Source organism: Oncorhynchus gorbuscha, linkage group LGY (genome assembly GCF_021184085.1).
Source record: "Oncorhynchus gorbuscha isolate QuinsamMale2020 ecotype Even-year linkage group LGY, OgorEven_v1.0, whole genome shotgun sequence".
Taxonomy (NCBI): Eukaryota; Metazoa; Chordata; class Actinopteri; order Salmoniformes; family Salmonidae; genus Oncorhynchus; species Oncorhynchus gorbuscha.
The window spans coordinates 201,957-226,640 of record NC_060199.1 but is presented as its reverse complement, the minus strand read 5'-3'; the positions used below and the strand labels follow the sequence as shown (position 1 = coordinate 226,640).

Genomic DNA, 24,684 nt, shown 5'->3' with positions numbered 1-24,684 from the left:
CACTTTTTAACTCCATCCTTGCTGTGTGTGCGTGTGAGAGCTTTTCTTTGAAATCTATTGGGAGAAATGACTGATTTACAGTTCATGAGGGTTACCTAGTCACACATATGAAGTTTAGGAAAGATGTGACTTTTTTAACCCTTTAAAACAGACAGTGTGACCCAACTAAAGGCACTTCCGGTTGGCACAGGAAGCTATAAGTAAACACATGTCTTGATTGACATAGAAACTTACAGAATACTGAGTTTTAAGTCTTTAAGTTAAGAATTGACTGGTCTACGATCTACACAGGGTTGAATGTAGTCAATTTCACCTTTGAAGGTTATGTACATCAAAACACCTTTTGGGTCAATTTAACCACTTCCGGTTGCTCCAGGAAGCTTAGAATCGACACAGGTAGACCTCATAGTGGTCTGATGGACTGTCATAGAAGACAGCTTCATAAGGCATTCATAACCCACATAGGCTTCAGGTTGAATTTAGAGGTGCAGGCTATGTATTCCTATGGGGAGAGAAGTCAATGCAAACTGTTTGAAGTAAACACCTTCTTTTAACTGTTAAGGGTTAATGCCACATGGTCAAGGTTAGGCTTGCACGGATCGGGAGGACCTTAGGAACGTACCTGAGGTCGAATTGTGCTTCTCACCCTAACGGTTCTCTCACTGTCACCCAAAAGCAAATTACATTGAGGGCCAGGCTTCATTTTGGTTCTGCTTTTTTTCAAGGTCACTGCACTCAGAGCGAGCTACGGTCAAGCAGGGCGTCTCATTGAACTCGGCACAGTCTGGAGACTATGGTAATGCCATTGCCTGCTCTCTGTATCTTTAAGAACTGCACTTTTTAACTCCAACCTTGCTGTGTGTGCGTGTGAGAGCTTTTCTTTGAAATCTAATGGGAGAAATGACTGATTTACAGTTCATGAGGGTTACCTAGTCACACATATGAAGTTTAGGAAAGATGTGACTTTTTTAACCCTTTAAAACAGACAGTGTGACACAACTAAAGGCACTTCCGGTTGGCACAGGAAGCTATAAGTAAACACATGTCTTGATTGACATAGAAACTTACAGAATCCTGAGTTTTAAGTATTTAAGTTAACACCTTCTTTTAACTGTTAAGGGATAGTAGGTAGGGACAGTGGGAATCTCGTTCATCCATTCATGCGCGTCACTAATTAATTAATTAATCACTAACATATTAGATGACGAGGCATTTGGCTACCTTTATAGTTACGACCGTCGTCAACACATCGCCTTTGTCGCCTTTGTCACCGGGTTACGGCGCGACTCTGGAATGTATGCACGCTGCGTTCGGACATCCTCAAATGGAAGCCCGGTCGAGTCACGCCGACATAATCGTTATGGCAAACATTCTGTGTTATATACTGCGCATCAGTAGCCCTGGGGCTTACCAACCCAGGGTCTTTACGGAGGGCTTTTACGCCCGGTCGACATCAAGTGCCTGCACATTACTCATAGGAGAGAGACCCCCCGACATCACCCGTCTGTACAAACATTACAACCATCAACCAAGCGTGGACTAGGCGGAGCAGAGAACGCTTGGTATCTCATCATGTCCTTCCCTGCCAGCCCTCCTAGACAAGCCATAGGATAACCACTCTTTACCGTCGCGTTATTGATATTCCCCACTCGCGTGGGGGGGGCCACAGTCACCCACGAAGGTGATTTAAGTGCAAATGCTCAGGTGGGCATGCCTCATCGAATTCCTCTAGTGGCTTCGCCCAGTAGGTTCCCTGACTGTCTTAAGGTGAGTCTGCGGCAAATCTTTGGTCGAGGAGGTGTTGAGGGAGAGATTATATACATGATTTAATTATATACTTGATTTGATAACAAAAGAGAGAAAGGTACACTTATGGGTTCATTCCTGTTCTGGTAAAAATGCATTTTCTATTGTATAGGGCAGGAAGAAGTTAAAGGTCATAGGGGACACTAAAAATGCAGACACATAGACGCTTAAGACTAGCTGGACATACAAGGGTCAAAGAGGTTGCCTAAGGACGGGGTCAGCCAAATGACTAACTGATGGATTGCAGGCATCGGTCACATCACAGGGGACACAAGTCTGTTTGATCTTAGATAACCATATGGAGTGAAGGCGACCAGGGCAGCTGAACACACTAAAAACTAGAGACACACACAAAAGGGACACAGGGTTAATTACAGGGTCTGAGCACAGGCCACAGGAAGGGGGGATGTAAATGATTGTTAGGAACAGGAAGGGTCTTGTAATCTGGCCGAAAGCAGATGTGGGCGTTACTGGGCTGAACAAGCAGGACGTAAAGATTGGAATGTAAGGGTATTTGCATTGGGGGATGAACTGATAATGTATGGAAGGAGATAAAAAGGAGAGTGAGAGCTCTGGAGGGTGTGAGTCCCGTGGGTCCTGCGGGCCTCTCCGGCTTCTGATACGGGGGTGTATTAAAAGTCTATCATTGAATTCAAAAAGTTATCGGTCGTGTCATGTTTGAATCTATTGGCCACTACAGTGTCAGTTGCAGCTCCAATGTCACGCCTCTCCTAGTTAGGGAAGTACTATTGTGACACCTTTACTAACTCCTGACCCCCATGCCTTTCCGCCCCAGACATGAGCCTCCTTGCAATGACCTATCGCCGCAGGGCCTATTGGATTCTCTGTCATCAGTCTCCAAACGTAAGGGAGACAAACACACATATAATGTGTGAGGTCCCGCTCTCAGGCAGGCCTGAGGCCCGGTAGTGTCAGCTAATGGCCAGTCACATGCCATTCCACTTCATGCTTTTTTAAGAGCGTGGAGAGAGCTCCCACCATGACGTGTAGAGTCCCGCCTCAGGCTAACCTGAGGCCTGGTAGTACATAACCGCTGGACACCGGCCGTCCCCATTTAATGTTCACTTTCGACAGGCGGTGTTCGATTCGAACCACACGGTTCAGAGCTGCCCAAGCAAGCAGGGAACGCAAAATGTTTTGTTACGCCACAGCTATCTGTGGTCAGACTGGCACCGCAGAACGCTTAGACAGCCGTTCCCAGTGTCTTGGACTTCCCTATCCAGCGGGCTGGATTCTGTACCATCGCTCTCTGTTTTCATCCCTGCACTACTAAAGGGAAGGGTCGAATAGCCACCCCTGTCGGGTGTCGCACGGGTAGGGGCTGAAGAAGCCCTACTAGCGGACTCCTCCCTTACATCACCGCCAGAGATGGCTATTCGACCCTTCCCTTTAGTACATTCCCACCACTAGGACTTGGGTAGCGCCCTCTTTTGTGGCTCTCTCTTGTGGAGATCTGAGAGGATATGATTGGTATAAGAAACACAACTAAATGTTCCCCTCATTAATTTGTTATTAAGTACAGCTGTTTTCTTATTTTCCTTGATCTTTGCTCAGCTCCAGAAGGTTTGCATTTGAGAGTGTTTATTATAAATTGTTATTTCATCATCTTATTATTACTGCGAAGCAGCATGACTCCTGAGAGGAACTAAACATCTGTCAGAAGTGGGATTTGAACCCACGCCTCCATGGGAGACTGCGACCTGAACGCAGCGCCTTAGACCACTCGGCCACCCTGACTACAGCACAGTACCTGGGTATCGGGTTAAATAGTATGGGGTGAAAGTAGAAATAGGCACAGCCTTCTAAAATCAGCACAGAGACCAGTAAATTTATGCACGATACCGACTTGCACTTTCAATAGTCATTTGTTTTTATCAATGAAAAACTTCAGTCATTGATTTAACCTCAATATGGCCTTCAATGGAAAAGAGTAGTAAATCGTCATTGAATGAACGCTAAACTGGCCTCAGAATATGGCCATTCTGATATAAATTATACAATTCCTCAGATAAGACCGAAAAAGTGTATGGAAATATCAGCAATCATCAGGGTAAGAGTGACAACAGGTCCACATGGAGGAAATCTTAACAAATGGCTTAATGGGTATTTTCAACGCAATCGTGTTATTATTTATTTTTATGGTTTAACAAGGCAGCTCACCTGTGACCTGTGGCTTGACCTTAGATGCGGCGACTTCGATTACCCTGCAGACGATATTTTTGTTCTTCCCGCCAATACAATCCACTGACAACGACCGACGAGTTGTGCGTTCCGAGATGCTTTTTGTTATTCGCCTGTTTGTGGGCCGCCTGTGAAATTGCGCGATTCTTGCAATTCTCTTTCAGCCGCTCATCAACTAGTTGTTTTTGCAGAATATTAAAAATACGATAGTTATTCACTACTCATATTAACTAGGTGTCATTTACATACCTTAAGTCATTTATTTTTCAACTGGATTTTACAAAGGTGCATGACATGCAGGCGCTAAAAAGTTGTCAGGAGTGGGTTTCAAACCATGCTTATATGGGAGTCTGCGACCTGAATGACTTAATGGTTATTTTCAATGCAATCGTGTTTTTACTTTTTATTTTAGGGTTTAACAAGGTTTCTCACCAATGACTTTAGATGTGGCCAGTTCGATTACCCTGCAGACTTTAAGAGTGTCTTCAGAATATGGCCATTTTGACATGAATTTATAAATGCCTCAGATAGGACCAAAAAAGTGTCTGGAGCTATCCGTCAGGGTAAGAGTGACAACAGGTTTCCACATGTGAAAATGGGGGAAATCTTAGCAAATGGCTTAATGGTTATTCATCAGAATCGTGTTGTTGTATTGTTGAGTGTATCATGAGATCTCACCTGAAATCTGTGGCTTGACTACAAACCTGTAACCTATGCTACTGTGGCCTATAGAGCTAGAAGGATGGATAACCAGGTGTGTAAAGGTGTGAGGTGGGATCCTATCCCAAATGGACAACTAATCCCTATGTACTTGTGGAGATCTGAGAGGATATGATTGGTATAAGAAACACGACTAAACTTCAACCTCCGGAGTGGTCAAGAAAATTCAATTTTGTTGTCAGCAGGATTCGAACCTGCGCAGGAAGATCCTAATGGATTTCAAGTCCATCGCCTTAACCACTCGGCCACAACAACATGCTTGTCAGCAGTGAATGGGCCACCAGGCATAGCCTACAGAAAGTGATAATTTTACAACTGAAAGACAATGCAGTAACTCATTAACTCATTATAATGCAATAACATGAAATGTTCCCCTAATTAATTTGTTATTGAGTACAGCTGTTTTCTTATTTTCCTTGATCTTTGCTCAGCTCCAGAAGGTTTGCATTTGAGAGTGTTTATTATAAATTGTTATTACATCATCTTATTATTATTGCGAAGCAGCATGACTCCTGAGAGGAACTAAACAACTGTCAGAAGTGGGATTTGAACCCACGCCTCCATGGGAGACTGCGACCTTAACGCAGCGCCTTAGACCGCTCGGCCATCCCGACTACAGCACAGTACCTGGGTATCGGGTTAAATAGTATGGGTTGAAAGTAGAAATAGGCACAGCCTTCTAAAATCACCACAGAGACCAGTAAATTTATGCACGATACCGACTTGCACTTTCAATAGTCATTTGTTTTTATCAATGAAAAACTTCAGTCATTGATTTAACCTCAATATGGCCTTCAATGGAAAAGAGTAGTATATCGTCATTGAATGAACGCTAAACTGGCCTCAGAATATGGCCATTCTGATATAAATTATACAATTCCTCAGATAAGACCGAAAAAGTGTATGGAAATATCAGCAATCATCAGGGTAAGAGTGACAACCGGTCCACATGGGGGAAATCTTAACAAATGGCTTAATGGGTATTTTCAACGCAATCGTGTTATTATTTATTTTTAGGGTTTAACAAGGCAGCTCACCTGTGACCTGTGGCTTGACATTAGATGCGGCAACTTCGATTACCCTGCAGGCTATATTTTTGTTCTTCCCGCCAATACAATCCACTGACAACGGCCGACGAGTTGTGCGTTCCGAGATGCTTTTTGTTATTCGCCTGTTTGTGGCCCACCTGTGAAATTGCGCGATTCTTGCAATTCTCTTTCAGCCTCTCATCAACTAGTTGTTTTTGCAGAATATTAAAAATACGATAGTTATTCACTACTCATATTAACTAGGTGTCATTTACATACCTTAAGGGAAGATTTCGGCAGTAGCTGTATGGTTAGTGAGAAAGTCCATATTGCAAATGTACGGTCCCTTACTAGACGTCCAAAATCATTTGTAAAATTCGCGGACGGCGTCGGGCCGAGCAGCAGGGCCGGACCTACCAGGAAGTCATCAAATTAACTTTGTCGGACATTCGGTTTCCGTTTTACAAAAATAATAAGATTTAGGTCATTTTTCCGCTGTCCCGGAAATTCCCACAAGAGGGCATAAGCAATCATATTGCTATTGGACAAAACATCATGATTCACGACGGGGCCTTATCTCAAAAACTGAAAATATTTAGAAGCCGAAACTCGGTGAGCGTAGGTTTGGCATAATGGGCAGTTGGCCCCGAACAAGATGGTGTCTAGGCCTTAACGGTTTTTGAGTTATGGCCATTTATCCGGGATTAAAGGTCCAAAATTAAAATAGAGAAATTATTTTTCCACTTCACGTCAAAGTCAAGGAGCCTCCAGTGTCAATAAAAAAAGAACCAGCCATTTATCTATCGTCATTTAAGAGAAATCGTACAACGACACCTTGGTGATGTTCACGGATAGGTGTTTTTTTTTTCAACGGTTACAGATCCAGTTGCAGGGTGTTCTTACGAATCTTTTTAAAGTGTGCTGCGGAGCTCTGCGAGATTTCTGTGATTTTCTATGATTTTCTGAAATAACACACACTCACTAAACCCTCCGTAAATAACTCAGTTCTTAACGTAAAGACTTAAAACTCAGGATTCTGTAAAGGCATACCCCAATCATGATATGAGTTTATTTATAGCTTCCTGTGCCAACCGGAAGTGCCTTAAATTGTGTCACAGGGGCAGTTTCCAAGGGTTAAAAAGGTCAGATCTTTTCAAAACTTCATATGTTTGATTAGGCAACCCCCATAAACTGTAAGTCAGTCATTTTTCCCAACAGATGTCAAAGAAAAGCTCTCTCTCACACACACACACACAGAAACACACACACACAGCAAGGATGGAGTGACAAAGTGCGGTTCTGGGTTCGCACGCCTTGTTCAGGACATTTATAATGCATATGCCACAATACCCCAGGACATTCCTGCTTCATCAGATAACAAACATAAGGGCAATAAAACTGGGGGTGGGGGACATACACCTTCCAAAAGTTCAAACACTCAACCCCCCCAGTTCAACCAGGCCCCTAGACATCAATCACCATGACTACTTCAAAGGATGCCATAGATATATAAAATAACACACACCCTCTAACACGTGACCACAGGAACAAGAGGAATGGGATATTTGGACATGCACACGTCATCATAATGCAGGGGTCATAAATCAATTACTTTGACTTTGACCGTCTACTTTAATCTCTCTTGTGTACTTATATAATAACTGCTATGTAACTGCTATGTAATTAGTCTAGCAATATTGTTTATTAGATAACAGCACAACTCCAGCCAACATATTTCAGAACAATATTGATACTGCATTTTTTACTGTGTACTAGTTATATAGGTTTGAGAGCAGCTTGACTAGATACACTGTCATTACTAACAATGAGATCCATCTCACAACTGCTGAATGATTATGGATTGATAAGTGATTTGTAGTGAACATAGTATATAGTATAGTTAAAGTAATGGACATTTCACTTATGATTTAAACCGTGGACCTCATTCATGTATATCACTCATTAATGTGCAAAAAGCCCACATCAACCCTCCTACTACAGTCTTATATCACATATACTTCCATGCCCACAAAGGTTCTAGCATCAGCCAGTTGACTACACCAGCGAGAGGAACCAATTAGGGACATAGTTCAGTCTAGGAGGTTGGGGGACATAGTTCAGTCCAGGACACTTGGCTCCTGTAAGTCACTCTGGTTAAGAGTGTCTGCTAAATTACTAAAATGTCAAATGTACTTGCACATTTTGCACAAATGTACTTGCACATGTCTGAATAGTATAATTCTTTATAATACCTATTTTCAATATATCTATCTCTATCAACCTGTATCCATTTACCTAACTGTCACAAAATTGATAAAATGTCAAACAAATGTAATAGAACAAACAGCATGAAGTAAGCATTAATGTAAAATGGACAAATAAGCAACATTAAAATGATGTATTTGAAGGGTATTTATTAATTTACTGTCTGATTGTCTTCTATTTAGTGTGAGATGGAATAAATATAGTGCTCAATAAGCTGTTTATATAGGGAATGAAAATAGGTGAAAAGGTTGAGGAGAGGTGATTAGGGTACAGGTTTGGTGGGAAATGCTGTGGCCTAGGCTCATATTGGGAGCAATTGGAGTCCTGTTGGGACTCCAACCGGTTCTTCAGACTCCAGGAGAGACAGGGGAGGACTCAAGCCAGATCCTGAAGTCATGAACTTCCTTGAATAGCTGCTGAGCCCATGGCAATTTAATCTGGAGAAGGAAAAATTGTTAAACATCTAATTATAATCAACACCAAGTGGAGTAAGTAAGTAAGGCCCCATACACGTTTACACATATGCATTGGGAAAGTCTCCTTGACATTTTCCAAATTGTGTTACATTTCAGCATTACATTTCAGCATTATTCCAAAATGGATTACATTGCTTTTCCCCTCATTAATCTCATTAATCCCCTCATTAATCTACACACAATACCCCACAATGACAAAGAAAAAACAGGTGTGTAGAAATATTAGCCAATTTATATATTTTTTTTAATGAAATTTAAAAAATGGAAATATTACATTTACATGAGTATTCATCATAGGGATGGTGCCAGCTTTCCACCAGATGTGACGTTTGTAATTTAGGCCATAGAGTTAAATCTTGATTTAATCAGAGCAGAGAATCTTGTTTCTCATGGTCTGAGAGTGCTTCATGTTCCTTTTGGCAAATTCCAAGCGGGCTGTCATGTGCCTTTTACTGAGGAGTGGCTTCCTTCTGGCCACTCTACCATAAAGGCCTGATTGGTGGAGTGCTGCAGAGATGGCTGTCATTCTGGAAGATTCTCCCATCTCCACAGATGAACCTTGGAGCTCTGTCAGAGTGACCATCAGGTTATTGGTCACCTCCCTGACCAAGGCCCTTCTCCCCTGATAATAAAAAATAAATATATATTTAACCATTATTTAACTAGGCAAGTCATATAAAAACAAATTATTGTTTACAATGATGGCCTCCCCTAACCCGGACGACGCTGGGCCAAATTGTACGCTGCCCTATGGGTCTCCAAATCATGACCGGTTGTGATACAGCCCGGGATCGAAACCGGGACTGTAGTGACCAATCTAGCACTGAGATGCAGTGCCTTAGACCGCTGCTCCACTCAGGAGTCCAGCTCTGGGCGGCCAACTCTAGGATGAGTTTCGGTGATTCCAAACTTCTTCCATTTCAGAATGATGGAGATCTTGGGGACCTTCAATGCTTCAGAAATGTTTTGGTACCCTTCCCAGATCTGTGCCTCAAAACAATCTCGTTTCGGATAATTCTTTCAATGTCATGGCTTGGTTTTTGCCCTGACATGCACTGTCAACTGTGGGACTTTGTATAGACAGGTGTGTGCCTTTCAATATCATGCCCCTATGAATTGAATCTACCACAGGTGGACTCCACTCAAGTTGTAGAAACATCTAAAATATTATCAATGGAAACCGGATTCTGCTGAGATTAATTTTGCTTCTCATAGTCATATGTAAATAAGATATATAGGTTGTTGATGTTTTTTAATCAGCAAAACTTTCTTAAAACCTGTTTTCACCTTGTCATTATGGGGTATTGTGTGTAGATTGTGTAGATTGATGCGGAAAAATGATTTAATCAATATTAGAATAAGGCTGTAGCATAACAAAATGTGTAACAAAATGTGGGAAAAGGGAATGGGTCTGAATACTTTCCGAATGCACTGTATGGTGGAAAATTACAATAATATAGAGGAAAATGTAATGTTATCATAACTGTTGAAGTTAATGCAGGGCCTGTGGTTTTGGCGGGCCCACCCCACCGTACCTCCAAATTCAATTTGACCGAGACAGAAAGACACATAAATCTCAGATAAAGCATCCGAGTGAGCCAGACAGCGCCCCTCTCTCTCAGAGTGTGTAGGCCATGTGTCTGATGCTGTCTGGCCCACAATAGTATGACATGTCATACTATTTTTAGCCAAATAGCATCAGAAACATGGGCTACATTTAGTAAGGCACTATTTTGCTCTATCTGATGTTTTCTCCAGTAAGATAGTTTCAGCCACTTGCAAATTGAAAGAAAATGGGCAGGTCCACAGTGCTCAGTTCAAATGCTAGAATTATTTTGGATGAACATGCAAAGGTAACCTACTTTTTGAAAATATTTTGAAAATGAAAATATCATGACTGGTTGTGTACATGCCACATTAAAAGGGAGATCATTTTTAAAGATAAATTACATCTTTACTATAAAAACCATGAAAAAAACATCCTATGGAAATCAATTGCCCTTCTCAATGATTCCTTCTAGCGTCGGCCCTATGTTAATGTGTACAATGCCCCAGAGTAAGAGAATCTGTACCGATATAAAGATTGGTGCACTGAGTGATGAGTCTTGCCCAAACCATAGGCTGAACCCACATTGAGGTTGGGAGCCATCTGCTCTGGCGAAGCGGTCCAACTCTAAGGACACACAGAGTCAGTAATACAACACATGACAAACACACTACTGCAATATCATCAGTGATACAATCAGAAATATAATCAGACAAATTCAGTAGGACAAGAGAGTGATGCTCACAATAACATCAATGCAGTGTTAATGACAAAAATAAATTTAAGGAAATGCCCCTGCATTTTGTGGAGACTGCATTTACAGTATATGCTGCAAACAGTATGTCAGCTACCAGCTAAATCTAAAATGCCTATTTACTCTGTTCCATCTGACAACACAATCCACTGTCTCATCAGCCCAGCCAGGCAATGTATAAACTTGACCTCCAACATAAAAAGCATCTAGACATTATCTCACATTCCATTTAGACTAACATTTAGTTTTAAACAGCGGAGATTTGTATAACCCTTACTATCTGTCTCTCTGATATATTGCAACATTGTTTCAAAATTCAAATTATTTCTCCAGCTGTCCCATAGTAACGAATGTGTCGGGAGTCGGGAAGAGACAGATAGGCAGGTAGCTTTTCTCAGCCAGTCAAAATCATGAATCAGCATAATTTTTATTGTATATACAAAAAATATCAATAAAAAACAGGTGAAAGGAAACAAAGTTTTCAGTCTTTCCAGTTTCCGTTTGAAGTGATTGTGTTAGCTGTGTTGTTGGCTAGCTCCTCTGTAAACAGTGTCCTGACGAGAGAGAACCTTTTCTATGGCAGGCCAAACCGTGTAAGTCATTGTTATATCCAAATAAATGTAATTAGAAAATGTCTTAAACAAATGCAAATGAAATATACTTTGTTGCTGACTGCACTGTTTGACGTAACTGTAAGTTAGCCGCAGTTGGCTAGCTAGCAAGCAAGGGATAAGAATGTTGCCAGCCAATGGAACATTTAAAATGAACAACCGGGTCGTGTCCATAGATACAGAACAAAAAATCTGAACAACTGGGTTGCGTCTTTGGCAACCAAACCAATGGATGACCATCCAGTTTGGGCAGCAACCATATGGTTGTGGAAGGATGAAATAGTATGAATACATTTATCAAAATGATGGGCCAATAACAACACTGTGCCAATATACCCTCCAAACACCGTTTTTTCAGGCATTATCACATAAGTAACTCTTATGAATGACTCTCTTCAAGAATCATTAGAATTGACCATAAACAGATTCACTCACCCTGTCTAAAGGTCTCTCTGTTGAAGAGCATCACAGGGTCCACATCACGCTCCATCACGTGCATCTCATCTCCGGTGCCACCCATCCAGGAGACTGTGGCTTGGCTATGCCGTTCAGCATAGATACCTTCCTCCCTAGAGCTTAAAACCACTCCACCCTCCATGAGGGACAACAGGTTGGAGAGGTTTGAACGATCAGAGGAGATAGGAAGGGTGTTGGGGGGCTTTGGGAGAAAAATGAAGGGGATCCCATCCATCATTAGGGAGGTCTTGTGGGCAATTCTGACATCACCCCCCATGACCTCATGACTAAGCACCTCCTCTTCGCAGTACTCCACTGAGACAAGAAAACAGTGCTGGGCTGGGGAGAGATAGAGGGAGGAGATTTAAAAAAACACTTGCAATGAGTAGTTATGCAGAAGAACAGCTCCTGACTTTGTATAAGAGATTTGTGATATGATCCAATGAGCACAAAAAAAGTTAAGTAATGAAATTGTACAACTGAAAAGTTTCATTCCAATCAGACATGGAAATCAGACATGGAAATAACCACATATACACAGCACAGTAAGCTGTACAACATCAGACATTCATAGGCCCAAAATAATGAAAACCAAAAAGTCTTACATAACATACTGAATGTTTGTGTGTTCTGTACCTTGGATTCTGGCCTCTCTGTCAGCCATTGAAGGGCAGATGGACTCAACTATTCTAAGGACGGCTTTTAAACATGAGCTGGAGTTTTCTATGTGCATGTTTTCATGTAAAAGTATTAGTTAAGGGGAGTGTTTCTCTCTCAATCCTCTCTTGTCAGGTGAAGGCCAAGGCCTTGCTCACTCTCTCTCCCTTCTCCTCTCTCCAGACTTGATCTTGTACCAGGGAGGATAAAGACAGAAGACACTACATCAGGGGTTCTTAAACTTTTTCAGCCTAGGACCCAAATGAGAAATGTTTTCCTGGGAGCCAAGCGTAGGAAAATGTGCAACTATATGTCAATATTGGTACATTTCCGTGACCTTATGCCCCCAAGAAATGCAACACAAACAATGAAATACCTTGAAATATATTTTCATTAAAAACACCCTTATATACGTCTACGTATGTTTGCCTCAAAAATAATCTTGCTTCAATCAGTTTATTCCAGTTCGGAATAAAAACATTTACTTGTATTTTAACAGCAACAGTTCCAACCTAGACTAGATTTCAACAATAATTTATACAGTAAAATGAACGACAGCGCTGAAACGTGTGGGTTGCAGAAAAAAAATCTGGTAAACCACGAAGCACACGGGCATCTCCTTCCACCTCTCCCACTTGCGCCGCTGCCAAAATGAGTAGAGACTGCTGCTAAGCAGAGAGCGTAATAAACATGAGAGCACAGTTGCACTTGACCAAATCAGTTCCAGTAATTAATAAAATAATTATACATTTACTCTGACCCATACTTTAATAAATATGGGTATAAAGTGTTGACACCCACAGCTTGAGCAGTCATCAGTGTGAGTAAAGCTACAAGTTAACATCCATAATGGACTATGTACTGATGGATAAAAACGATATCCTTGCTTTCATAATGGGTCTCTGGTGAAGGAGAAGCAGCCAAAGAAGGTGCAATGTATAAATAACAACAGAAACAGATTGTTTTATGAGGAGACATAACTGAGAGGAATAAGACCATTCTCTCACTGCATTTCTTGGCATTGATTGTATGCTTTACGCTTTGATAGAAAAACACTGGCACACAGATGGGCATGGTGTGTGTGTTCAGAATGCAGAGACATCTGGGCACATGAGCAGATGAAACGGTTCTCTCTGTGTTTAGTGGTGTGTGTGTATGGTTATGTCTGTGTATTCGGTGTATGTGTGCATTTTGAGAGCTGGGCAGACACTAAAGCAGATGAAACGGTTCAATGTGTGTGTGTGGGCGTCAATGTGTTTGAAGTGCAAGCTGATAAGTGGTTTTGTACATGAAAACACTGTCCATTTAATGTTTATTTCCAAATTACTTTCTCTCTCTATCCCTATCTCTCCTCTCTCTCACCACCTGACGTTGTTTTAATCATTATTCTTCTCTTCTTTATTCTTTTGTTCTATCTTACTCTCTCATGCTGTCTGTCCTTATCTTCTACCCTCAGCCCTTCAGCTTCATGTGAACAGGCTCTCATTGTTAGATCATGAATTAAAGTGTGTGTGTTTGTTAGGTCTTGGATAGATATGTTATATATTTTTGCAAACATGCATGTCCTGCAAAACACTGGAATGGTAGATTTGCAGTGGAAGAATGCAAAGTAGAAATAAAAATAATGGGGTGCAAAGGAGCAAAATAAATAAATACAGTAAGGAAAGAGGTAGTTGTTTGGGCTAAATTATAGGTGGGCTATGTACAGGTGGAGTAATCTGTGAGCTGCTCTGACAGCTGGTGAGGGAGATACGTTTCCAGTTTCAGAGATTTTTGTAGTTCGTTCCAGTCATTGGCAGCAGAGAACTGAAAGGAGAAACAGCCAAAGGGGGAATTGGCTTTGGGGGTGACCAGAGAGATATACCTGCTGGAGCACGTGCTACAGATGGGTACTACTATGGTGACCAGCGAGCTGAGATAAGGGGGGACTTTACCTAGCAGGGTCTTGTAGATGACCTGGAGCCAGTGGGTTTGGCGACGAGTATGTAGTGAGGATCAGCCAACGAGAGCATACAGGTGGCAGTGGTGGGTAGTATATGGGGCTTTGGTGACAAAATGGATGGCACTGTGATAGACTACATCCAGTTTGCTGAGTAAAGTGTTGTAGGCTATTTTGTAAATTACATCGCCGAAGTCAAGGACCGGTAGGGTAGTCAGTTTTATGAGGGTATGTTTGGCAGCATGAATGAAGGAGGCTTTTTTGCAGAATAGGAAGCCAATTCTAGATTTAATTTTGGATTGGAGATGCTTAATGTGAGTCTGGAAGGAGAGTTTACAGTCTAACCAGATGCTTGGGAATTTGTAGTTGTTCACATATTCTAAGTCAGAATCGTCCAGAGTAGTGATGCTAGTCGGGCGGGTGTGTGTGCGCACAGTGATCGGTTGAAGAGCATGCATTTAGTTTTACTTTCATTTAAGAGCAGTCTGGGGTGAACCAAGGGCTGTATCTGTTATTAGTTCTACATTTTTTGAAAGGGGCATGCTTATTTAAGATAGTGAGGAAAGCACTTTTAACTACTGATGGGATGAGATCAATATCCTTCCAGGATACCCAAGCCAGGTCGATTAGAACGGCCTGCTTGCAGAAGTGTTTTTGGGAGCGTTTGACAGTGATGAGGTGTATTTAGAGGACATGTTGGTCAGGATGATATCTATGAGGGTGCCCATGTTTACGGATTTGGGGTTGTACTTGATAGGTTTTAAGTGTTAAGCTGTGGAAATAATATATCCATTTATAAGACTTGTTAATAAAAGAGGGACATCAATGCAAATTAACATCTAATCTAACACTTCACGAGAGCCCATGAGCTCATGTTGTGCAACATTTCTGTAGGCTATGCAATTGCACGAGAAAACAGAGTGATGGCTGCTAAGAAAAAGAGGAGGATTTTATCAGCTTTCTATAGGCTCGGCCTACTATATTTATTTCTCAACTTTCCTAATATTAAGCACATTGCTTATATTTACAATAAGAGTATAGCCTACCTGGCTGGCATGAAAATAAACCACAGGGAAAAGCGTCGTCCATTAGCTATTTAATTGCATAGACATTTACAGGTGCATGATACTCATCCATTCTAAATCAAATCAAATGTTATTATTTAGTATGTGTAAAGACAAGATTAAATCAAGAACAGTCTGATGGGTAATAATATTAGCTTATCAGTTGTGAATTATATATTATCACTTAACCCTTAACAGTTAAAAGAAGGTGTTTACTTCAAACAGTTTGCATTGACTTCTCTCCCCATAGGAATACATAGCCTGCACCTCTAAATTCAACCTGAAGCCTATGTGGGTTATGAATGCCTTATGAGTCTGTCTTCTATGACAGTCCATCAGACCACTCTGAGGTCTACCTGTGTCGATTCTAAGCTTCCTGGAGCAACCGGAAGTGGTTAAATTGACCCAAAAGATGTTTTGATGTACATAACCTTCAATGGTGTTAAATGACTACATGCAACCCTGTGTAGATCGTAGATCAGTCAATTCTTAACTTAAATACTTAAAATTCCGGATTCCGTAAGTTTCTATGTCAATTAAGAAATGTATTTACTTATAGCTTCCTGTGCCAACCGGAAGTGCCTTTCATTGGGTCACACTGTCTGTTTTGAAGGGTTAAAAAAGTCACATCTTTCCTAAACTTCATATGTGTGACGAGGTAACCCTCATGAACTGTAAATCAGTCATTTCTCCCAATAGATTTCAAAGAAAAGCTCTCACACGCACACACAGCAAGGATGGAGTTAAAAAGTGCGGTTCTTAAAGACACAGAGAGTAGGCAATGGCATTACCATAATCTCTAGGCCGTGCCGAGTTCAACGAGACACCCAGCTTGACCGTAGCTCGCTCTGAGTGCAGTGACCTTGAAAAAAGCAGAACCAAAATTAAGCCTGCACCACAACGTCATTTGCTTTTGGGTGACAGTGAGAGAACCGTTAGGGTGAGAAGCACAATTCGACCTCAGGTACATTCCTAAGGTCCTCCCGATCCGTGCAAGCCTAACCTTGACCGTGTGGCATTAACCCTTAACAGTTAAAAGAAGGTGTTTACTTCAAACAGTTTGCATTGACTTCTCTCCCCATAGGAATACATAGCCTGCACCTCTAAATTCAACCTGAAGCCTATGTGGGTTATGAATGCCTTATGAAGCTGTCTTCTATGACAGTCCATCAGACCACTATGAGGTCTACCTGTGTCGATTCTAAGCTTCCTGGAGCAACCGGAAGTGGTTAAATTGACCCAAAAGGTGTTTTGATGTACATAACCTTCAAAGGTGTTAAATGACTACATTCAACCATGTGTAGATCGTAGATCAGTCAATTCTTAACTTAAATACTTAAAACTCCGGATTCCGTAAGTTACTATGTCAATCAAGACATGTGTTTACTTATAGCTTCCTGTGCCAACCGGAAGTGCCTTTCATTGGGTCACACTGTCTGTTTTGAAGGGTTAAAAAAGTCACATCTTTCCTAAACTTCATATGTGTGACTAGGTAACCCTCATGAACTGTAAATCAGTCATTTCTCCCAATAGATTTCAAAGAAAAGCTCTCACACACACACAGCAAGGATGGAGTTAAAAAGTGTGGTTCTTAAAGACACAGAGAGCAGGCAATGGCATTACCATAGTCTCCAGACTGTGCCGAGTTCAACGAGATATCCCGCTTGACCGTAGCTCGCTCGGTCTAAGCGCAGTGACCATGAAAAAAAGTAGGCCCAAAATTAAGCCTAGCCCTAAATGTAATTTGTTTTGGGTGACAGTGAGAGAACCCTTAGGGTGAGAAGCACAATTCGACCTCAGGTACGTTCCTAAGGTCCTCCCGATCCGTGCAAGCCTAACCTTGACCGTGTGGCATTAACCCTTAACAGTTAAAAGAAGGTGTTTACTTCAAACAGTTTGCATTGACTTCTCTCCCCATAGGAATACATAGCCTGCACCTCTAAATTCAACCTGAAGCCTATGTGGGTTATGAATGCCTTATGAAGCTGTCTTCTATGACAGTCCATCAGACCACTATGAGGTCTACCTGTGTCGATTCTAAGCTTCCTGGACCAACCGGAAGTGGTTAAATTGACCCAAAAGGTGTTTTGATGTACATAACCTTCAAAGGTGTTAAATGACTACATTCAACCCTGTGTAGATCGTAGATCAGTCAATTCTTAACTTAAAGACTTAAAACTCCGGATTCTGTAAGTTACTATGTCAATCAAGACATGTGTTTACTTATAGCTTCCTGTGCCAACCGGAAGTGCCTTTAATTGGGTCACACTGTCTGTTGTGAAGGGTTAAAATAGTCACATCTTTCCTAAACTTCATATGTGTGACTAGGTAACACTCATGAACTGTAAATCAGTCATTTCTCCCAATAGATTTCAAAGAAAACCTCTCACACACACACAGCAAGGATGGAGTTAAAAAGTGTGGTTCTTAAAGACACAGAGAGCAGGCAATGGCATTACCATAGTCTCCAGACTGTGCCGAGTTCAACGAGATATCCCGCTTGACCGTAGCTCGCTCGGTCTAAGCGCAGTGACCATGAAAAAAGTAGGCCCAAAATTAAGCCTAGCCCTCAATGTAATTTGCTTTTGGGTGACAGTGAGAGAACCGTTAGGGTGAGAAGCACAATTCGACCTCAGGTACGTTCCTAAGGTCCTCCCGATCCGTGCAAGCCTAACCTTGACCGTGTGGCATTAACCCTTAACAGTTAAAAGAAGGTGTTTACTTCAAACAGTTTGCATTGACTTCTCTCCCCATAGGAATACATAGCCTGCACCTCTAAATTCAACCTGACGCCTATGTGGGTTATGAATGCCTTATGAAGCTGTCTTCTATGACAGTCCATCAGACCACTATGAGGTCTACCTGTGTCGATTCTAAGCTTCCTGGAGCAACCGGAAGTGGTTAAATTGACCCAAAAGGTGTTTTGATGTACATAACCTTCAAAGGTGTTAAATGACTACATTCAACCCTGTGTAGATCGTAGATCAGTCAATTCTTAACTTAAAGACTTAAAACTCCGGATTCTGTAAGTTACTATGTCAATCAAGACATGTGTTTACTTATAGCTTCCTGTGCCAACCGGAAGTGCCTTTAATTGGGTCACACTGTCTGTTGTGAAGGGTTAAAATAGTCACATCTTTCCTAAACTTCATATGTGTGACTAGGTAACACTCATGAACTGTAAATCAGTCATTTCTCCCAATAGATTTCAAAGAAAACCTCTCACACACACACAGCAAGGATGGAGTTAAAAAGTGTGGTTCTTAAAGACACAGAGAGCAGGCAATGGCATTACCATAGTCTCCAGACTGTGCCGAGTTCAACGAGATATCCCGCTTGACCGTAGCTCGCTCGGTCTAAGCGCAGTGACCATGAAAAAAAGTAGGCCCAAAATTAAGCCTAGCCCTCAATGTAATTTGCTTTTGGGTGACAGTGAGAGAACCGTTAGGGTGAGAAGCACAATTCGACCTCAGGTACGTTCCTAAGGTCCTCCCGATCCGTGCAAGCCTAACCTTGACCGTGTGGCATTAACCCTTAACAGTTAAAAGAAGGTGTTTACTTCAAACAGTTTGCATTGACTTCTCTCCCCATAGGAATACATAGCCTGCACCTCTAAATTCAACCTGAAGCCTATGTGGGTTATGAATGCCTTATGAAGCTGTCTTCTATGACAGTCCATCAGACCACTATGAGGTCTACCTGTGTCGATTCTAAGCTTCCTGGAGCAACCGGAAGTGGTTAAATTGACCCAAAAGGTGTTTTGATGTACATAACCTTCAAAGGTGTTAAATGACTACATTCAACCATGTGTAGATCGTAGATCAGTCAATTCTTAACTTAAATACTTAAAACTCCGGATTCCGTAAGTTACTATGTCAATCAAGACATGTGTTTACTTATAGCTTCCTGTGCCAACCGGAAGTGCCTTTCATTGGGTCACACTGTCTGTTTTGAAGGGTTAAAAAAGTCACATCTTTCCTAAACTTCATATGTGTGACTAGGTAACCCTCATGAACTGTAAATCAGTCATTTCTCCCAATAGATTTCAAAGAAAAGCTCTCACACACACACAGCAAGGATGGAGTTAAAAAGTGTGGTTCTTAAAGACACAGAGAGCAGGCAATGGCATTACCATAGTCTCCAGACTGTGCCGAGTTCAACGAGATATCCCGCTTGACCGTAGCTCGCTCGGTCTAAGCGCAGTGACCATGAAAAAAAGTAGGCCCAAAATTAAGCCTAGCCCTAAATGTAATTTGTTTTGGGTGACAGTGAGAGAACCCTTAGGGTGAGAAGCACAATTCGACCTCAGGTACGTTCCTAAGGTCCTCCCGATCCGTGCAAGCCTAACCTTGACCGTGTGGCATTAACCCTTAACAGTTAAAAGAAGGTGTTTACTTCAAACAGTTTGCATTGACTTCTCTCCCCATAGGAATACATAGCCTGCACCTCTAAATTCAACCTGAAGCCTATGTGGGTTATGAATGCCTTATGAAGCTGTCTTCTATGACAGTCCATCAGACCACTATGAGGTCTACCTGTGTCGATTCTAAGCTTCCTGGAGCAACCGGAAGTGGTTAAATTGACCCAAAAGGTGTTTTGATGTACATAACCTTCAAAGGTGTTAAATGACTACATTCAACCCTGTGTAGATCGTAGATCAGTCAATTCTTAACTTAAAGACTTAAAACTCCGGATTCTGTAAGTTACTATGTCAATCAAGACATGTGTTTACTTATAGCTTCCTGTGCCAACCGGAAGTGCCTTTAATTGGGTCACACTGTCTGTTGTGAAGGGTTAAAATAGTCACATCTTTCCTAAACTTCATATGTGTGACTAGGTAACACTCATGAACTGTAAATCAGTCATTTCTCCCAATAGATTTCAAAGAAAACCTCTCACACACACACAGCAAGGATGGAGTTAAAAAGTGTGGTTCTTAAAGACACAGAGAGCAGGCAATGGCATTACCATAGTCTCCAGACTGTGCCGAGTTCAACGAGATATCCCGCTTGACCGTAGCTCGCTCGGTCTAAGCGCAGTGACCATGAAAAAAAGTAGGCCCAAAATTAAGCCTAGCCCTCAATGTAATTTGCTTTTGGGTGACAGTGAGAGAACCGTTAGGGTGAGAAGCACAATTCGACCTCAGGTACGTTCCTAAGGTCCTCCCGATCCGTGCAAGCCTAACCTTGACCGTGTGGCATTAACCCTTAACAGTTAAAAGAAGGTGTTTACTTCAAACAGTTTGCATTGACTTCTCTCCCCATAGGAATACATAGCCTGCACCTCTAAATTCAACCTGAAGCCTATGTGGGTTATGAATGCCTTATGAAGCTGTCTTCTATGACAGTCCATCAGACCACTATGAGGTCTACCTGTGTCGATTCTAAGCTTCCTGGAGCAACCGGAAGTGGTTAAATTGACCCAAAAGGTGTTTTGATGTACATAACCTTCAAAGGTGTTAAATGACTACATTCAACCCTGTGTAGATCGTAGATCAGTCAATTCTTAACTTAAAGACTTAAAACTCCGGATTCTGTAAGTTACTATGTCAATCAAGACATGTGTTTACTTATAGCTTCCTGTGCCAACCGGAAGTGCCTTTAATTGGGTCACACTGTCTGTTGTGAAGGGTTAAAATAGTCACATCTTTCCTAAACTTCATATGTGTGACTAGGTAACACTCATGAACTGTAAATCAGTCATTTCTCCCAATAGATTTCAAAGAAAACCTCTCACACACACACAGCAAGGATGGAGTTAAAAAGTGTGGTTCTTAAAGACACAGAGAGCAGGCAATGGCATTACCATAGTCTCCAGACTGTGCCGAGTTCAACGAGATATCCCGCTTGACCGTAGCTCGCTCGGTCTAAGCGCAGTGACCATGAAAAAAAGTAGGCCCAAAATTAAGCCTAGCCCTCAATGTAATTTGCTTTTGGGTGACAGTGAGAGAACCGTTAGGGTGAGAAGCACAATTCGACCTCAGGTACGTTCCTAAGGTCCTCCCGATCCGTGCAAGCCTAACCTTGACCGTGTGGCATTAACCCTTAACAGTTAAAAGAAGGTGTTTACTTCAAACAGTTTGCATTGACTTCTCTCCCCATAGGAATACATAGCCTGCACCTCTAAATTCAACCTGAAGCCTATGTGGGTTATGAATGCCTTATGAAGCTGTCTTCTATGACAGTCCATCAGACCACTATGAGGTCTACCTGTGTCGATTCTAAGCTTCCTGGAGCAACCGGAAGTGGTTAAATTGACCCAAAAGGTGTTTTGATGTACATAACCTTCAAAGGTGTTAAATGACTACATTCAACCCTGTGTAGATCGTAGATCAGTCAATTCTTAACTTAAAGACTTAAAACTCCGGATTCTGTAAGTTACTATGTCAATCAAGACATGTGTTTACTTATAGCTTCCTGTGCCAACCGGAAGTGCCTTTAATTGGGTCACACTGTCTGTTGTGAAGGGTTAAAATAGTCACATCTTTCCTAAACTTCATATGTGTGACTAGGTAACACTCATGAACTGTAAATCAGTCATTTCTCCCAATAGATTTCAAAGAAAAGCTCTCACACGCACACACAGCAAGGATGGAGTTAAAAAGTGCGGTTCTTAAAGACACAGAGAGTAGGCAATGGCATTACCATAATCTCTAGGCCGTGCCGAGTTCAACGAGACACCCAGCTTGACCGTAGCTCGCTCTGAGTGCAGTGACCTTGAAAAAAAGCAGAACCAAAATTAAGCCTGCACCACAACGTCATTTGCTTTTGGGTGACAGTGAGAGAACCGTTAGGGTGAGAAGCACAATTCGACCTCAGGTACATTCCTAAGGTCCTCCCGATCCGTGCAAGCCTAACCTTGACCGTGTGGCATTAACCCTTAACAGTTAAAAGAAGGTGTTTACTTCAAACAGTTTGCATTGACTTCTCTCCCCATAGGAATACATAGCCTGCACCTCTAAATTCAACCTGAAGCCTATGTGGGTTATGAATGCCTTATGAAGCTGTCTTCTATGACAGTCCATCAGACCACTATGAGGTCTACCTGTGTCGATTCTAAGCTTCCTGGAGCAACCGGAAGTGGTTAAATTGACCCAAAAGGTGTTTTGATGTACATAACCTTCAAAGGTGTTAAATGACTACATTCAACCCTGTGTAGATCGTAGATCAGTCAATTCTTAACTTAAAGACTTAAAACTCCGGATTCCGTAAGTTACTATGTCAATCAAGACATGTGTTTACTTATAGCTTCCTGTGCCAACCGGAAGTGCCTTTCATTGGGTCACACTGTCTGTTTTGAAGGGTTAAAAAAGTCACATCTTTCCTAAACTTCATATGTGTGACTAGGTAACCCTCATGAACTGTAAATCAGTCATTTCTCCCAATAGATTTCAAAGAAAAGCTCTCACACACACACAGCAAGGATGGAGTTAAAAAGTGTGGTTCTTAAAGACACAGAGAGCAAGCAATGGCATTACCATAGTCTCCAGACTGTGCCGAGTTCAACGAGATATCCCGCTTGACCGTAGCTCGCTCGGTCTAAGCGCAGTGACCATGAAAAAAAGTAGGCCCAAAATTAAGCCTAGCCCTAAATGTAATTTGTTTTGGGTGACAGTGAGAGAACCCTTAGGGTGAGAAGCACAATTCGACCTCAGGTACGTTCCTAAGGTCCTCCCGATCCGTGCAAGCCTAACCTTGACCGTGTGGCATTAACCCTTAACAGTTAAAAGAAGGTGTTTACTTCAAACAGTTTGCATTGACTTCTCTCCCCATAGGAATACATAGCCTGCACCTCTAAATTCAACCTGAAGCCTATGTGGGTTATGAATGCCTTATGAAGCTGTCTTCTATGACAGTCCATCAGACCACTATGAGGTCTACCTGTGTCGATTCTAAGCTTCCTGGAGCAACCGGAAGTGGTTAAATTGACCCAAACGGTGTTTTGATGTACATAACCTTCAAAGGTGTTAAATGACTACATTCAACCCTGTGTAGATCGTAGATCAGTCAATTCTTAACTTAAAGACTTAAAACTCCGGATTCCGTAAGTTACTATGTCAATCAAGACATGTGTTTACTTATAGCTTCCTGTGCCAACCGGAAGTGCCTTTAATTGGGTCACACTGTCTGTTGTGAAGGGTTAAAATAGTCACATCTTTCCTAAACTTCAAATGTGTGACTAGGTAACACTCATGAACTGTAAATCAGTCATTTCTCCCAATAGATTTCAAAGAAAACCTCTCACACACACACAGCAAGGATGGAGTTAAAAAGTGTGGTTCTTAAAGACACAGAGAGCAGGCAATGGCATTACCATAGTCTCCAGACTGTGCCGAGTTCAACGAGATATCCCGCTTGACCGTAGCTCGCTCGGTCTAAGCGCAGTGACCATGAAAAAAAGTAGGCCCAAAATTAAGCCTAGCCCTCAATGTAATTTGCTTTTGGGTGACAGTGAGAGAACCGTTAGGGTGAGAAGCACAATTCGACCTCAGGTACGTTCCTAAGGTCCTCCCGATCCGTGCAAGCCTAACCTTGACCGTGTGGCATTAACCCTTAACAGTTAAAAGAAGGTGTTTACTTCAAACAGTTTGCATTGACTTCTCTCCCCATAGGAATACATAGCCTGCACCTCTAAATTCAACCTGAAGCCTATGTGGGTTATGAATGCCTTATGAGTCTGTCTTCTATGACAGTCCATCAGACCACTCTGAGGTCTACCTGTGTCGATTCTAAGCTTCCTGGAGCAACCGGAAGTGGTTAAATTGACCCAAAAGATGTTTTGATGTACATAACCTTCAATGGTGTTAAATGACTACATGCAACCCTGTGTAGATCGTAGATCAGTCAATTCTTAACTTAAATACTTAAAATTCCGGATTCCGTAAGTTTCTATGTCAATTAAGAAATGTATTTACTTATAGCTTCCTGTGCCAACCGGAAGTGCCTTTCATTGGGTCACACTGTCTGTTTTGAAGGGTTAAAAAAGTCACATCTTTCCTAAACTTCATATGTGTGACGAGGTAACCCTCATGAACTGTAAATCAGTCATTTCTCCCAATAGATTTCAAAGAAAAGCTCTCACACGCACACACAGCAAGGATGGAGTTAAAAATTGCGGTTCTTAAAGACACAGAGAGTAGGCAATGGCATTACCATAATCT

General features: G+C 41.8%; 1 protein-coding gene and 3 non-coding genes across 4 annotated transcripts; all 4 read right to left on the bottom strand.

Annotated features, from left to right (window-relative positions):
* Window positions 1–3,481: 3,481 nt before the first annotated feature.
* trnal-cag lies at window positions 3,482–3,564 on the bottom strand. Its single transcript has one exon. It is a non-coding gene; the product is annotated as a tRNA-Leu (tRNA).
* A 1,337-nt stretch (window positions 3,565–4,901) lies between these two features.
* On the bottom strand, window positions 4,902–4,983 carry trnas-uga. The gene has a single exon. It is a non-coding gene; the product is annotated as a tRNA-Ser (tRNA).
* Window positions 4,984–5,259: 276 nt separating this feature from the next.
* On the bottom strand, window positions 5,260–5,342 carry trnal-aag. The gene has a single exon. It is a non-coding gene; the product is annotated as a tRNA-Leu (tRNA).
* A 1,691-nt stretch (window positions 5,343–7,033) lies between these two features.
* Window positions 7,034–12,549, bottom strand: LOC124016659. Its single transcript, XM_046332200.1, has 4 exons — window positions 12,501–12,549; window positions 11,844–12,203; window positions 10,570–10,670; window positions 7,034–8,458 (listed from the first exon to the last, which is right to left on the bottom strand). Exons 1-4 carry the CDS (start codon window positions 12,526–12,528, stop codon window positions 8,369–8,371), a joined length of 579 nt encoding a protein of 192 aa, XP_046188156.1. The 5' UTR covers window positions 12,529–12,549; the 3' UTR covers window positions 7,034–8,368.
* Window positions 12,550–24,684: the final 12,135 nt, after the last annotated feature.